Source organism: Muscardinus avellanarius (genome assembly GCF_963383645.1).
Source record: "Muscardinus avellanarius genome assembly, chromosome: 10".
Taxonomy (NCBI): Eukaryota; Metazoa; Chordata; class Mammalia; order Rodentia; family Gliridae; genus Muscardinus; species Muscardinus avellanarius.
Genome location: NC_137796.1, coordinates 100,667,328 through 100,684,412, shown reverse-complemented (window position 1 = coordinate 100,684,412; position 17,085 = coordinate 100,667,328). Strand labels below are relative to the sequence as shown.

Here is a 17,085-nt window from a genome sequence, read left to right as displayed (position 1 = left end):
CTCAGCCTCCCAAATGCTGGGATTACAACCATGCATCACCATACCTGGCTTATTCTTTATTTTGGAACAGGGTTTCACTGAGTTGCAAAGGGCCTCACTAAGTAGTTGAGGCTGTCCACAAAATGGGATCCTCCTGTTTCAGTCTCCCAAATGCTGGGATTACAAGTGCGTGCCACACGCCTGGCTTAGAAGTTGATGACAACTTTTTACATGTCTAAGTCATTTTCTTAAAGAATTGGGCTATTCCACACTTCCTCAAGCCAGATGGACACCAAAAATTGTCCTAGGTGGCATCTCAAAATGGCAGCAACCACTAGCGGGGTGTGGTGGCGCGCGCTCGCAATCCCAGTACTTGGGAGGCAGAGACAGGAAAAGCACAGGCTCACGGCCAGCCTCAGCTACTTAGTGAGGCTGTCTGCAACTTAGTGAGACCCTTTTCAAAATAAAAATAAAAAATAGGGCTGGGGGTGTAGCTCAGAGGTAGAATGTCCCGGGTTCAATCCCTAGTTCTTAAAAAAAAAAAAAGATAAAAAATGAAGCAACCAAAGTATAGAACCTCTCCCCCTTCCTGATACACAAATGTCACAACTGCAGTCTAGGGAGTCTGTATAATCATAAGGAAGCCAAACTGTCCAGATTCCAGTGCTGACCATGCTCCTCAGTAAATGTGGGACTTGAGGGAAATAATCTTTCTGCACCTCACTCTCATCCTATGCAAAAGAAAGCAGACAGAATACTGTGTCACAGAGTTACTGGAAGGCGTTTTGCACCCCACTGCCATTCAGTAAGCAACACTGATTTTTGTCACCCTCGCTGCTACTTTTAATATATATAATAATTATTATTGGCGATACTGGAGATTGAACCCAGGGGCATTCTACCTCTGAGCAGTCCTATTTTATCTTTTATTTTGAAACAGGGCCTCACTAAGTTGCAGAGAGCCTCGCTAAGTTGCTGAGGCTGGCTGCCAACCTGCGATCCTCCTGCCTCAGCCTCCCAAACATGGGAATTACAAGCATTTGCCCCCACGCCTGGTTTACTTTGTATTTTGAACACTGCCACGTTTGATCAGTAAGATAAACCTCTGAGTTTCAGGAAAGTCAAGGCCAGCGTTCCAAACACCTTTGTTATCCCAGTGTCCAAAATATTTCCATCTCTGTTTCTCTGCAAGCCCGTGAAAATACATACACACACACATCAGGAGTCAACGCAGGCCCCCCACCGCCCCGTTTCACGTTTGAATGATATACATCATTGCAAACCACAGAGATTCCCTCAAAAATCACGCTGGCCCCGAAGGTCTAGGTCCACACACGCGCCCGTACATACTTCCCACAAAGATGGATCCATCGCCCACAGACAGACAGAGACAGGCTCACCAATCCCACTCAAAACCCAACAGCTCGCTGACAGCTCACAAGCCACCCCTGCGCCAGTCCCGTGCAGAGCATCACCACCGGTTCTAGAACGCGCGGAAACTTCATTTTTACTTCCATTGGGTAGGTTCTGTTTTGGTTGTTTTTGTGTTGTTGTTCTTTTAAAGAGTTTTTCATCTGTCCCTCTTTCTTCCTACCCAGCTCCCAAGCTCCCCCCACCAGCCTCCATTGCGCATGTGCCCTGCATCCATCCCCCTCCTGGGTACCAGTCGGCGCTCCCGGGCGCTGGCGGCGGCGGAAGAGATGGATCCGCGTCACGAGCGCCCGGCCCCTTAAAACGCCGCTGGCCGGAGCCGCCTCCCTCGCTGCAGCCCGCGGCGGGGGATGGAGTGAAGGAGGACCTGCCGGCCTGCCCGCGGGGATCAGCGATGGAGTTAAAGCAATCTCTGTCCACCCATCTGGAAGCTGAGAAGCCTCTGAGGCGCTATGGGGCGGTGGAGGAGACCGCGTGGAAAGCGGAGGGACTCGGGAGAAGTGAGTACCTCGGGCACGGATGGGGAGCAGCCCGGGTCCGGGATTGGAGCCCGTGGTAGTCGGGGCGGGTGGGATGCAGGGATGCTCAGCGCCCAGACGCGCCGACCTGCGCTCTCCCTGCGAACAAAAGGGGGGCATCCTCGGGCTGGGCTTCTCCCGAAGCTTGGGAAACCTCCAGGCTGCCAAGCCAGGCGCCTGGGTCGGGCTTGGAGTCCGGGATCCATCAGCTCGCAGCTGGCTCTGGGAAGTAAGGTCTTCCCCACAGCTAAGGGAGGAGGCGCCTTCCTCCGCCAGGGATGCTCTAGGGCGCCGGGGCTGTAGGGCCATCCTGGAAAGCACCCACGTCCCTGGAGAGGTGGGGAGTGTCCACTGGGTTCTGCTTGCCTTCCTTGGCCAGGCTCAGGGCGCACCAGGGGTCTCCTCCTGGGAGGTGGGGTGGGGGGAGGACTAGGAGCAAACTCTGAGCACACCTTCTCCTTTCTGCCTGATTCAGCGACAGGCTTTGGTTTGGATACAGTCCTAGAAGGCGGTTCTGAAACAAACGAGCTGTGTGTACTGGTTCTCTCTCCGTGGTGTTTTGGTGTGAACGACATTTCCAAATAAAAGGAGGATTTTTGTTTCTAATTTATAAGACAACAATAGTTGAAACTCTTGCCCTCAAAGTGCAGAAGGAGCCTCAGGGACCCTGGGGCCACCAGCTCCCTCTGCAAAGCCCAGGCACTTCCTAGTGTCCCTGTCCTGGCAAGACTTGCCGTGGCCCCAAGGTGCTGCTGCCAGGCTGGGGGAGGTCCTCTTGCTCCTCAGAGACCCTGCAGCTTCCTCCCCTGGCTCTGAGAGCTGTGCTCAGCGCTCCTCCCCAGCACCAATCTCTGAGTTATGTGGGGCTAAAGTATTGTGAATGTGCTCTTTTTTTGTCTTTACCTGGGAGAAAATTGTGTGTGTGTGTGTGTGTGTGTGTGTGTGTGTGTGTCTCAGCTGTATTCTAAAGGGTTCAAGTTACAAATCACAATCAAATGTCTTAGCTCTGTACCTGCTGTGATGGATGTCATAGCGCGTCTCTCCGCCTTCCTTTCCTTTCTCCTTTTTATGCCTGGGTTCTTCCTCCTGTTCCATCCTCTCCAGACCCTTTGGCTTTGGTGTTTTGATGTAACCTCAGGGCCGATGGTCTTGTTTCTTACGCTGCTCTGAACAATGTCAACAGTGGCTGCCTTTCATAGTGAGAGTACCGTGGCCTAGTAACTTTAAAATACACGGTGCCATTTAATCTCCGTAACAACCTCCCGTGGTATCCTGACTCCCCTTGCATAGGTGAGGAGGCTGGGGCTTGTCAGGCCATGTGACCGTCACGGGGCAGAGCCCGGATTGCACCCAGATTTGTCGGACCCCAGACTTTTAGCATGAAGCTCTGTTGATTTCACAAGTCTGTTGCAAGAGCCCTAGACCGTGACCGCTGGTTTTCTATGTAACAGCTTTGATCTCTGCAGCTCACAGTGGTCCTGAAAGAAAGCAGGTCCACACAGAGTAGAAGCTGAACGTATCCAAGTAAGCCCCGCTAGAATCCTCATTCTGTCCTTTGCTGACAGTGTAACTTTGGGTGCATTCCTGAGCCTTACTCTGCCTCTGTTTTCTGAGACTGGAGACCATAAAAACGCCCCCCTTACAGTTTTATGGTGAATATTGGAGAAGAGGGTGTGTGCAGAGCTTAAGGAAAGTGCTGGGTGCATGTTGGCCGCTGTTTTCACTACTACATTCTAGAAAGAACTTGCTTTTGTCTTTTTTTTAACTTTTTTATTGGTGCATTATATTCATACATCATATTGGGGTAAATATACTTGTGTGTACATACATGTACACATCACTGATTTAACCCCAGAACTTGCTTTTGTCTTTTGCAATGAATTATGTAAAGCAACACAGGGGACTACGATGTGATGGGGGTTAGTTCCCTTAAAGCTTTTGATTTTCTGACCATTTCAGGAAAAAAAAAAAATCCAGGCATACAGGGAAATTGCCCAATTGGTACCATTTTAGCCCTTGAAAGTTTTGTACTTCTAAGTCCTAAGTTGGAAACCTGGGCAAAGTCTGGCTTTCAGACTTTCTTGTTCTTTCTGTTTCAAATAAGTAAAGACTCTGAGACTTGCTTCCTGGCCCCATACAAGACCACAGTTTCTGACCTGCCTTTGCACGGATCCCCACATCTGCCCCCCCTGCTCCTGACTTTTACTTCTTTGCATTGGAAATCTCCTTAAAACATCAATCCAGCCGGGCGTGGTGGCGCACGCTTGTGATCCCCGCGCTTGGGAGGCAGAGACAGGAGGATTGCGCAAGTTCGAAGCCAGCCGCGTGCGCTGGCTTAGGAGACCCTGTTTCCAAATAAAAATGTAAAAATAGGTCTGGGAGTGTAGCCCGGAGGTAGAAGGGCTTCCAGGAACCCCAGTACCACCAAAAAAAAAAAAAAAAAAAAAAAAAAAAGAAAGAAAGAAAGAAAAAAAAAGAAAGAAAGAAAGAAAGAAAGGAAAATAGGGCAGGGGGTGTAGCTCAGAGGTCGAATGCCCCTGGGTTCCATCCCAAGACCTGCAAAAAAAAAAAAAAAAATCAATCCAGAGGCTCACTTTTGAACCTTGAGTGTGGTAAGTTTGGGTCTTTAGACGCTTGTCAGTACCAGGCGTATTTTGAGAAAGGCGGCATTTGAATCCTGGGGATTCGTGGCTCCATTCCCTAATGTCTGGGTCCTCCATTCATTTGTTACTGGATAATAAAGCCAGCGTAGAAATGAGGACTAGTCACTTGATGGCATCACAGTTGCCAAGCTGGTGTCATGGTGCATGAAACACCCGAGAACAGAAAGGGCCTATTAAAAAGAAGCCTCCTAGCCGGGCGTGGTGGCGCACGCTTGTAATCTCCACGCTTGGGAGGCTGAGACAGGAGGATCACACAGGTTCGAAGCCAGCCTCAGCTACTTAGTGAGGCTCTCAGCAACTTAGTGAGACCCTGTTTCCAAATAAAATGTAAAATAAGTCTGGGAGTATAGCCCGGAGGTAGAAAGCCCCTGGGTTCCACCCCCAGTAGGACCAAAAAAAAAAAAAAAAAAAAGCCCCCTAGCCAGGCGTGGTGGTACACGCCTGTAATCTCAGCGTTTGGAGGCTGAGACAGGAGGATCCCAGCGGTTCACAGACTCTGCTACTTAGTGAGGCCCTTTGCAACTCAGTGAGACCCGGTTTTAAAATAAAGAATAAAAAAATAGGGCAGGGGGTGTAGCTCGGAGGTCAAATGCCCCTGGGTTCCATCCCCAGACCCGCAAAAAAAAAAAAAAAAAAAAAAAGAATAAAAAATAAGGTTGGGGATATAGCTCAGAGGTAGAATGTCCCTGGGTTTCATCCCCAGTACTGCAAAAAGAAAAAAAAAAAAAGCCTCCTCTGGGCTCAACTTCCGCACACACTGGAGTGTTTCCTGTGACCATCGCGTGTGTGGGAATGAGGAAGAATTGTAAGCGGAAGGAGGACTTTGGAACTGGCTGTTTTTTTTGTCAAGGTTGTGCGATCGGCTGTCTTTCGTTCCGGCCACGGTTTACAAATAAAAGCTATGAGATCAATTCAAAGAGAGTGTCAAGGCGGGAGCTCTGAAACCAGGGGAAAGAGTTCCAGCTGGCGGTCACCCTCCACGGCTCGGCCACCTTGGGGAGACTGAGGAGCCTCCCGCGTGCCAGTGGCCTTGTCTAGAAAATGGAAGTGACAATAGCAACGGGCCCTGGGGCCTCTGGGGGGACGGTCCGCACAGCGCACACTTCACCCGGCGCTGGGCACGATCCATCAACGAGGGCTTGTGGCCTCATGGGACAGAAGCCCACCATGGGCATCAGTATTTGCAGGGATCATTGCAGTGTTGACAGTCGTGGCCTTTTCATTTTCCCCATTTAATTGTAAGTTCTCTATATCGCTTGTGTACAGGCTGCCTTTACTCAGGGGAATATGTGGGGACGGCTTTTGAACCCTTGAAAACCCGCCAGTATATTTTTCTTTGGTTTGAGACAGATTTCTGAGCGATCGCTCCCATCCACCCTCGATGACATTTTTCCGATAGCAGTGAGTATTTTTTTTTAACTCAGCTGGAAAATATATAGTGACATTTCAGCATGGTGAGATATAGAAGAATATTACTTTCAACCAACCGTAATTAATTGAGGGAATCACAGAAACAAGGTGCCTTTTGGAGAAGCACGGGGCTTTTTATTTTTTATTTTTATTTAGTTAGTTACTTTTGCAGTCCTGGGGATGGAACCCAGTGGGGTTCTACCTCCGAGAGACACCCCCAGCTCTATTTTTTATTTTGAAACAGGGTCTCACTGAGTTGCAGAGGGCCTCACTAAAGTAGCCGAGGCTGGCCACGCACCCAGATCCTCCTGTCTCAGCCTCCCAAATGCTGGGATTGCAAGCGTGCGCCACCATGCCCGGCTAGCACAGGGCTTTTTAGAAAATGCAGTTGACTGTTGCTGTAGGGCCATTTCTTGGTAGATTGGAATGTGCCTGAAAGGAGGATCAAGATTTGGGGTTAGGAAAAATGGGGGAGAGGGAGGCCCCAAGAGTGCCAAGGGAGCGTCAACAAGAGTATGAGATGGTCAGGAGCGAGCTGCGAGGAGGAGGTTGGCATAGGCCGCAAGCTCAGGCGGCAATCTTCCCATAAGCTCCGGGGAGATGACTGTGATTTAGAAGCCCAAGGATGTGTCCTGACTAGCAAGCACATCATTAAACTGGCCTGTGTCTCAGGTTTGATAAACAGTGCAGAGACGTGGATTGCTGTACATCTCCATAACAGATGCTTGGGGCAGATTTGTGCACTATTCTCATCTCTTTGACGAAAATAGGCTAGCGTTTTTACTGTCTTTTGTTTTAGTATTTTTTTATTTTCTCTTATTTTTAAGGGAATGCATACATTTTGTAAAACGAAATTCAAGTTCATCTGAAGCGGAAACACAAAAGGTGAGGGATAGTCCTTTTCTGCTCTCCCACTCCCACGGATTCATTCTGTCTGAAGGCACTGGGCGTCTTCAGAATGCCAGGCGGTGGTCTAGGGGCTGCGGACATGGTGCTGAGCAAGGCACGGTTCCTGAACAGAACGTCTGTTCGGGGGAAGTAGGGATATGGGTTCTGAGGGAGGGTGCCAGATGATATCGAAGCCAACTAGCACAGTTCGGGTGAGGATGTTTCCTGAGAATTACCTGCGGGAGGGATATTTCCCATTAGATTTCCCATTAGGAAATGGTTCTCTAAGGAGGGGACATTTTTGCCACGCAAATACCAGGGTTCCAGGCTCTGAATTCAAAAAAAGCTTCTTTAGTCGGGCGTGGTGGCGCACGCTTGTCATCCCCGGGCTTGGGAGGCTGAGACAGGAGGATCGTACAGGTTCGAAGCCAGCCTTAGCTGGCTTAAGAGACCCTGTTTCCAAATAAAATATAAAATAGGTCTGAGAGTGTAGCCCGGAGGTAGAAGGTCCCTGGGTTCCATTCCCAGTACCACAAAAAAAAAAAAAAAAAAAAAAGCCTTCATTGTGTTTGAAGAAGAGACAGAAGACCAGGATGGCTGGAACCTAGAAAATTAGGGAGAGAGTAAAGATCAGTTGGAGAGGAACCAGACTGCCTAGAGCTTGTAAGCTGTGGTTTAAACAAAACAAAACAAAATACAGAATTTATTTTCATTTTAGGAGAAGCTGATGGAACATTTTATTTATTTATTTATTTATTTATTTATTTATTTATTTATTTATTTGTGGTACTGGGGTTCCTGGAAGCCCTTCTACCTCCGGGCTACACTCCCAGACCTATTTTTACATTTTTATTTGGAAACAGGGTCTCCTAAGCCAGCACACGCGGCTGGCTTCGAACCTGCGTGAGCCTCCTGTCTCTGCCTCCCAAGCGCGGGGATTACAAGCGTGCCCACCACGCCCGGCCTTGATGGAGGAACATTTTAATCAAGGGACTAGCTGGCATGAACTAGATATTTTGTGTGTGTGTGTGTGTGTGTGTGTGTGTGTGTGTGCATGTACTAGGGATTGAACACAGGAATATTTTACCTCCGAGCTACACCCCCAGCCCAATTTTATTCTTTTATTTTGAAACAGGATCTCACTAAGTTGCTGAGGCTGGCTGCGAACCTGCAATTCTCCTGTCTCAGCCTCTCAAGTACTGGGATTACAAGCATGTGGCACCTTGTCTGGCTTGGACTTTTTTTTTTTTTTTTTTTTTTTTGGTACTGGGGATGGAACCCAGGGACATTCTACCTCCGAGTTACACTCCCAGCTCTATTTTTTATTTTCTTTATTTTGAAACAGGGTCTTGTTGAGTTGCAAAGGGCCTCACTATGTAGCTGAGGCTGTCCAAGAACCGCAATCCTCCTGTCTCAGCCTCTCAAAAGTTGGGATTACAAGCATTTGGTTTTTTTTTTTAAAAGGTTATGTTAGCTACTGGGTGGAGATTAAGGCCGTAGGAGGCAAGCCTTGATTGGTGGGAGCGTCCCTCGGTGTGGCTCCCGGCTCTTCCCTAACAGGCTCCATTTGGAAAAGTGGTGGCAGTTTCCTTCAGTGGGGAGGAAGGGTGTGACGAGGCCTGGGGGCAGTGTGGACTGCCCTCTGGGAGGCCAGGCATGAGTTAAGTAAGAACCAGAGGACGTGCTAGTCGGTCTCTGCATCGTTCCCGAATAGACAGCTAACTCTGTAAGTTATTACGGGAACTACAAAAGCAAGGGTGTGAGGATTCTGAATGTGATAGTGTCTAGGATGTACCTGCGCTAAACATAATATTTCTATTCCTCCTTGTTCATAACTTTGTGTTTTATTTTTGAAAAAGGATCATCCTCCTCCTCCTCTCCTTCCTCCTTCATTTTTTATAGAACTGGGGATTGAACCCAGGGGCATTCGACCTCCAAGATACACCTCCCCAAGCCCTTTGTATTTATTTATTTATTTATTTATTTATTTATTTATTTATTTATTGGCGGTTTAAAGAAGTTTATTAAAAAGATAGAAATACAGAAAATAGAAATACAGAAAATAGTTACAGCCCCATGCTAAAATGGCACGAGGCGGGAGGGTGGCCCGGGCCAACTCACCACTCCCTGTATTTATTTATTTTTCATTTTGGAAGAGTCTCACTAGTTGCTGAGGCTGATCTCGAACCTATAATCCTCCTGTCTCAGCCTCCTAAGTACTGGGATTACAGGTGTGTATCACTATGCCCGGCCAGAGTTTCCTTCTTATGCGTTAATTGGAGGAAAAAATTAACAGTGCCTATTCTTGGTCTCTGATTACTTATTAAGCACCTATTAATAATAATAGCGGTTAAGGAGTTTTGCCTGCGAGCTTGATCTCATTAGATATTTATGATAGTCCTATGACATACGCAGAATCGTTGGTCCCATTTTATACTTGGGGGACAGTTTAAGGAGGTTAAGAAACTTGCTGTGGGTCATGAAGTTGGTGGAACTGGAGCCTGATTCCAGGCCTCCTTCTGACTCCAGACGTTTCTATCAATGTCAGTTTCTCTGGGCACGGCGACTCTCAAGGAGCTTACAGATTTGAGGAGCGGGAGAGGCAGCCATAAAGATCAGCGCAGCTCCTAATAGCAGCAGAATGAGATGGGCACTAAATGAGAGTACAGCTGGGAGCTGAGAAGACGTCGGCTCTTTCCAAGCCAACAGCACAGAGAAGGGGCGTGCCCTGGGCCTGCAGCCCAAGGAGTTTCAAAAGGCCAGGGCGGCCGTGCATTGGGGTTTTGCTTTTCTTTTTTTGTTTGTTTCTGTTCTTTTTTCTTGGCTCAGTGAAAGCTGGGCCTGTTGGTTTTCTTGGGACTAGAGTGGAGACTCACCTGTCTCCTGGATGAGCGAGTGGGCTGGAGGCCAGCGCAGGCAGAGGGTCTCTTCTTCTGCAAGCTTTCAGAACGCCACTCTCAGCGCCCTCAGAGACGCGTAGCACAACAGTCCCTTCGTGTCTTTGTTACTTATGTGATTGACAGTTTGTGTACCGGCTGTTGCTAGCCGTCGAGGCACGAGACAGAGAAGGCCCAGACCCCACCCTTAAGGATCACTGTCCAGCTCGTTACTCATTCTCCTGCTTTCTAGCACTGGGATCTGGGGCAATTTATTTATTTATTTATTTATTTATTTATTTATTTTATTTTTATGTGGACCATATTGAAATTAGCATACATTCAGACGGCTAGGGCGATTTTAAAAATATGATTTAAAAAGTTTGGAGATCAATATTCTAGAAATAGAAAATGGGATTGACTTTCTTTCTTTCTTTCTTTCTTCTACTGGGGATTGAACTTTGGGGCATTATACCTCTAAGTTGTACCCCCAGCCATATTTTTAATTCTTTATTTTGAAAGAAAGAATTAAAATCAAGCTTGGCTTGATTTATCTTTTTATTTTATTTTTTTTAATTTTATTTATTTATTTTTCTTTTGGTGGTTCTGAGGTTCCTGGAAGTCCTTCTACCTCCGGGCTACACTCCCAGACCTATTTTTTATATTTTTATTTGGAAACAGGGTCTCTTAAGCCAGCGCGGCTGGCTTCGAACCTGCGCGATCCTCCCGTCTCCACCTCACAAGTGCGGGGATTACAAGCGTGCGCCACCATGCCCGGCTCTCTTTTTATTTTATTTTTTATTTTTATTTATTTATTTTTTTGGCGGGTCTGGGGATGGAACCCAGGGACACTCAACCTCCGAGCTATACCCCTTGCCCTATTTTTTATTCTTTATTTTGAAACCGGCTCTCACTGAGTTGCAGAGGGCCTCACTAAGTAGCTGAGGCTGTCCGCGAACCGCCATCCTCCGGTCTCAGCCTCCCAAGTGCTGGGATTACAAGCGTGCGCCACCACGCCCGCTTGATTTCTCTTCTTCCATACCCTTTTACTGGTGCAGTCTCACATCACAATGCGGTTCCGCAGAGCCATAGGGACAGACGCGCACAGCACTGGGTGAGCTCACCCAGCTCCCTCCCGCGCCCTCCGCCTCCCTCCACAGGACACGGAGATTGGCGTCGGAGATTTCACGTGTGTGCACGATGTTGGTGGAAGTGTTTCCTCCGTTACTCCTCTTCCCCAGCATCCTCCCCGAGGCCCCTCCATCGCTCCACTGGGGCTTCTCCTCGCGTATCTAACGTCCCTCTGGTGTCCTTATTCCTCCCTGGCTTCTACATCTGAGAGAAAACCTGGGACTCTTCCCTTCCTGTGACTGCCGCATCTCACTTACATGATGTTCTCCAGGTCCACCCTTTCTCCCGCAAACGGCATAATTTTGTTCTTGATTTTGGAGTCGAATTCCACATCCCATGAACTTCGGTCCATCCATCTGTTGGTGGACACCTAGCTTGCTTCCACGAACCTGTTTTGGCTACTGTGACCTGTGCTGCTATCCGCATGGATATCCATATATCACTGTGATATTCTCATTTGAGTCTCTTTTGGAAAGATACCCAGGGCTTTCCCCTCTGATATCTAGAGCAGCTGGAACGGGTGGGGGGTAACTAAGGTTCAGTTGTCTCCTCTGTAACACGGACGCAGGCCCTTATGTTTGTTAGCGATGCTGGTGAGGTGTGGTGTCTGTCATCTATGTCTCTAAATGGTATTGCTTTCAGAGTGCTGAGGGTCAGCTTACTTCACTGTAAGACACTGTCTTAATAGACAGTGTCTATTAAGACGGGGTGTGTGGCAGGTGCTGGTGGCCAGAGTCTCATTAAGAGGCAGCCCTGCCATTGAAGAGCAGACGGCATCCAGCTTAGGTTCCAAAGAATCCATATTGGAAAAGGACCACAACGCAGGACATAAATCAGTCTGCTCGTTTACAGTTCCCAAGCAGGCAAGGCATTCATTTTTGTGTCTAATTTTGGTTCACTGTGAACCTGCGATCCTCCTGTCTCAGCCTTCCAAGTACTAAGATTACAAGTGTGTATGGTGGGCCGGGCGTGGTGGCGCACGCTTGTAATCCCCGCTTGGGAGGCTGAGACAGGAGGATCACGCAGGTTCGAAGCCAGCCTCAGCTACTTAGTGAGGCTCTCAGCAACTTAGTGAGACCCTGTTTCCAAATAAAATATAAAATAGGTGTGGTAGTATAGCCTGGAGGTAGAAAGCCTTTGGGTTCCACTCCCAGTACCACCAAAAAACAAACAAACAAACAAACAAACAAACAAACAACAAGTGTGTATGGTGCTGGGGATTGAACCCAGGGGGCATTCTACCTCCGAGCTATATCTTCCCCCTAGCCATTTTTACTTTTTATTTTGAAACAGAGTTTTGCCAGATTGCTGAGAGACTTTCTAAGTCGCTGAGGCTGGCCTTGAACCTGCAACCCTCCTGTCTCAGCCTCCCAAGTACTGGAATTACAGGCATGGGCGACCATGCCCGGCTTCACTGTCTCTTAATCCTCTCGTCCATTTATTCATCCAGACGACGCGTTTACTGATGGCCTCCTCTATGCCAGGCGTTGCGCTCAGTTCCCGAGAGCAGGGTAGCACTTTGAGGAAGGCGTGCATAGTCCCTGCGTTCGAGTGGCTTAAGGTCGATTGTTTTCCAGTAATGCTAAACAAAGTCCCCAGAAGGTGATGCTGTCTCTCCTAGTCCTCTAAAGCAGAATCCGGGGCACCTTGCCCTCTTAGCTAAATGTTGTCAAGAGATTAATTCAGTTGTTTTGCTTACAGGCGTGTTTTTGCTGGCCTTTGAGACGATGAATCTTAATAGGGTCAAACCAAGTTTTATGGGCTAAATGGACTGCAATTATGTGTTTTTGTCTTCCCGCGGGAGCCATGACCACAGAGACCTTGGGCCTCCTATTCTCCATGGAAAGCTGAATGCCCAGCGTCCATCATTAAAAGCTCTGAGAAGCTTCTCATTGAGGCCATAGTTGCTGAGTCGGGCAACTGATAATCCCCCAAGCGGAGGTGCCAGTGATTTAATTGTGTTTTGTAAGTCTTCGAAACCATTGGAATATATATAAAAAAAAGTTAGCTGGAGCTCAGTTGGTCTGAATCTCCATCCTATCTGATTTGGACGGTTTCTTCCTGATGCTGAGGTTAGATTAGCATTGTTGCTTTGTGCTTTGAAAGAAAGAGGCAGGATTTTCAGATAGATATAAAGCAACAGGAATAGGTACCATTATCGGGAACTTGCAGAACACTGCCAGTGTTGGGATAGGGATGGGCTGAGCGAGGTGCATTACAAGTACCCTGCCGCCGCCCTCCTCCTCCTCCTCCTCCTCCTCCTCCTCCTCCTCCTCCTCCTCCTCCTCCTCCTCCTCTACTTCTTCTTCTTCTTCTTCTTCTTCTTCTTCTTCTTCTTCTTCTTCTCCTTCTCCTTCTCCTTCTCCTTCTTCTTCTTCTTTTTTTGGCGGTACTGGAGATGGAACACGGGCATTCTACCCCCAGTCCTATTTTTTATTCTTTATTTTGAAACAGGGTCTCACTAAGTTGCAGGGGGTCTCACTAAGTAGCTGAGGCTGGCTGTGAACCTGTGATCCTCCTGTCTCAGCCTTCCAAATACCGAGATTACAAGCATGGTCCATCACACCTGGTTTACCCTGCCTTCTTGATAGCTTTTTTTTTTTTAATATTACTGGGGATTGAACCCAGGGGTGTTTTACCTCTGAGCTATTTTATCTTTTATTTTGAAACAGGGTCTCACTAAGTTGCAGGGGGTCTCACTAGTAGTTGAGGCTGGCCTTAAGCCTGCAATCCTCCTATCTCAGCCTCCCAAGCACTGGGATTACAGATGTATGCTTCCACACCCAGCTCCTACTTGAGTCTTAGATGTCAGTACAGGTGCGGTGCACTGTTCATAGTCAATAGCAGCTTTTTGGAACCACGGGACTGGGTGGGGGAGAGGGGAAGCCATATTTAATACGCTGGTCTGTTTAAGAGGCATTCTGATTTATGCAAGGAAACAGGATTATCTGAGACACGGCCTGGAGGGACTGGAGTGTCGCAGCCTCTTTTGAAAAGCAATCGTATAACATCTTTTAAAGTTTAAAACTCTTGTGTACTTTGACCCAGAAATCTCACTCTTGGGACGTTAGCCTTTATTAAAAGGTCAAAGATTTATATGATCTGCAGAAGAAATCGAGTAAATAGGGCTCTCCAACAGAAAAAGCAAAGGAACCAAAAAACTCACCAGTACGCAGACTTACGTGCCCAAGAGCTGGGCACAGCGTGAAGACCCAGTAGAAGAATGGCCGAGGAAATATTGTTCATTCATGGTGTAACGCACGCAGCTGATAAAAAGGAACAAATTGGGGCTGGGGTGCAGCTCAGTGGCAGAGTATTTGCCTAGGATGTGCAAGGCCCTGGGTTCCATCCCCAGCACCACACACACACATACACACACACGCACGCACGCACACACAAGTAATAAATTAGAGCAATAGTACCTGTCTTAGAGATATCATTGAGGGAGAAGAATGAGATGCAGAAATGTACATCATAGGATCTCATTTTTATAAGACAAAACTCTTTCTCTTTGTCTGGGAGTGCTGGAGACCCGCCGTCCACCGCAGCAGAAATCATCCATCTTCATCCTCTTTAATTCGACATAGTGAAGGGTCCCTGGAGCACATCCTGGTGGTTAAACCAGCGCACACGGCATCCTGAGGAGCCGCCCAGCTGGGGCCCGGGCGGCTGGGCCGGGTTCCAGCAGCCGAGAGCCCCGTTTTCCCAGGGATCAGTTCTGCCGTGTGCAGGGCTTTGCTATTTCTCAAATGCTTATTCAGAGCTCTGTCTTAGTGAGCTTTACATGACTTCTCTACTGAGAGGGTTTTTCTTTAAACTGAGGGACAGTTTGCACACACAAAATTAACCGTTAACCGTTAGAGAGTGTACAATTTACTGGCATTTAGGACATTTACAGTGTTGTGCAGCTATTACCTCTATCTAGTTTCAAGACATTTCTTAATCCCCAAAGGCAACTCTGTCCCCATTAAATAGTCATGTCTGGAAGGCCTGTAGGAGAGGAGGTTCCTTTTCCTCACCTAACTCTAGGTTCTTGGCTGAGATCCCTGTAACAAAAGAAAAGCATAACAAATTTATGTCATGCAGGCCAGATATACCTTTATCTGAAATATCTGCGATTAGATATGTTTCAGATCTGAGCTTTTTTTTTTCTTTCTAGATTTGGAATAGTTGAATAGACATAATGAGATGTCTTGAGGATGGAATCCAAGCTTAAGCACCAAATTAGTTTTTTTCTTATACACACAGCTCACAGGTGTATGTGTGTGTGTGTGTGTGTGTTACTGGGGATACTGAACCCTGGACATTCTACTTTGAGCTACACATTCAGCCCTATATTATTTTTTATTTTGAAACAGGGTCTCACTGAGTTGCTGAGGGTCTCGTCAAGTTTCTGAGGCTGGCCTCAAACCTGCAGTTCTCCTGTCTCAAGTCTCCTAAGCGTTGGGATTATGGGTGTGCCACCACATCCAGCCCAATTATAGAATATTTTGGGTACAACTGCATTTTGTCTGGGGATTGTCACATGAGGTTGGAGGTAGAATTTTCTACTTGTAGCATCATGTTGGTGCTCAAAACTTTGCGCTTGGGTTTTGGAGCTTTTTTGTGTGTGCGTGTGTGTGTGTGTGTGTGTGTGTGTGTGTGTGTGTGTGTGGTACCGGAGATGGAGCCCCAGGGCATTCTACCTCTGACCTACACTCCCAGCCCTACTTTTATTTTTATTTCGAAACAAGGTCTCTTTAGGTTGATGAGAGTGTCACTACTTGCTGAGGCTGTCTTCAAACCTGTGATCCTCCTGTCTCAGACTCCCAAGTACTAGGATTACAGGATTTTTAGATTAGAGATGTTTAGATCAGAGACAGTCAATCTGTACAAATTTTACATGACATGGGAGACCTCAGAAATGAAAACCCAAGCTGTACATGGTGGCGCACATCTGTAATTCCAGGACTTGGGAGGCTGAGACAGAAGGATTGTGGGTTTAAGGACAGCTTCGGCAAGAAGTGAGACTCTTATCAACCTAAAGAGACCCTATTTCAAAATAAAAATAAAATAGGGCTGGGGGTGTAGCTTGGAGGTAGAATGTCCCTGGGTTCAATCTCCAGTGCCCCCCCCCAAAATGAAGAAAGAAAAGAAATGAAAACCCAAGGAAAAAGAAAGATAAATGTATTTATTTTATTTTATTTGTTTATTTTTGGTGGTACTGGGGTTCCTGGAAATTCTACCTCCAGGCTACACTCCCAGACCATTTTTATATTTTTATTTGGAAACAGGGTCTCTTAAGCCAGCGTGGCTGGCTTTGAACCTGCGCGATCCTCCTGTCTCCGCCTCCCAAGCGCGGGGATTACAAGCGTGCGCCACCTCGCCCGGCTGATAAATATATTTTTTACAGATAGTTGTGCAGAAGTAGAAATAACTAAAGGGTCTGACATAATGGGAATAAAGCAGGGGGGATTTAGCAAAGCCTGCCTCTTCAGATTCTTCTTGGGGCATTCTACCTCCAAGCTACACCCCCAGCTCTATTTTTTTATTCTTTATTTTGAAATAAGATCTCACTAAGTTGCTGAGGGCCTCAGCGAGTAGCTGAGGCTGGCCTTGAGCCTGTGATCCTCCTGTCTCAGCCTCTCAATCTTCTTGGTGCCTCTGTGTGACATTTCTTCTTTTTGCGTATAGGGCAGGGCAATTGTCATATGAAGGTCTTCAGAGGAAAATAGTATGAGTCCTAGTTTAGTTTTCTCAAAAGCCAAGGTATCGTATTCTAGGGTAGCGTGTCCTGAACCCCATCATACATCTTCCCCAAGTCTTCGGAAACCACTGTCTCTCCAGTTTTACCCACTCAGGGCATTTTATGTCATTGGAATTCACCCAATACCTGACCTTCACGTGGGGCTTGTTTTATTTAGCGTTACATTATGTCGCAGTGTGTGTCCATACTTATTCCTCCCCCTGGCTAAGCGCTGCGCCGTGTACGGATTGGCCACGTCTTATTTACCCATTCTTCTGTTGACGGCCATGTAGGTTCTTTTTACTTTTAGGCAATTCCAATTCATGCCGCTATAAACATCCTAAGTCCTTGAGTTTTGTTGTTTTGCAGTACTGGTTGGGGGCCAGGCTTCGGTAATGCTGAGCACAGGCTCTACCACTGAGCTGCACCCCTAGCTCCTAAGTGTGTGTTTTTAATTCTTTTAG

At 47.4% G+C, this 17,085-nt stretch overlaps 1 protein-coding gene across 1 annotated transcript in view; it reads left to right on the top strand.

The window, feature by feature from the left end:
• Nucleotides 1-1,804: 1,804 nt before the first annotated feature.
• The window catches only part of LOC308268297 (bMERB domain-containing protein 1), a gene marked incomplete at both ends in the record, with an annotated part of 124,835 nt that continues 109,554 nt past the window's right edge, over nt 1,805-17,085 (top strand). The window contains one exon of the mRNA XM_080703440.1: nt 1,805-1,910. Within this exon, the coding sequence (XP_080559566.1) occupies nt 1,805-1,910 (106 nt within the window). The remainder of the gene's footprint in view (nt 1,911-17,085) is intronic.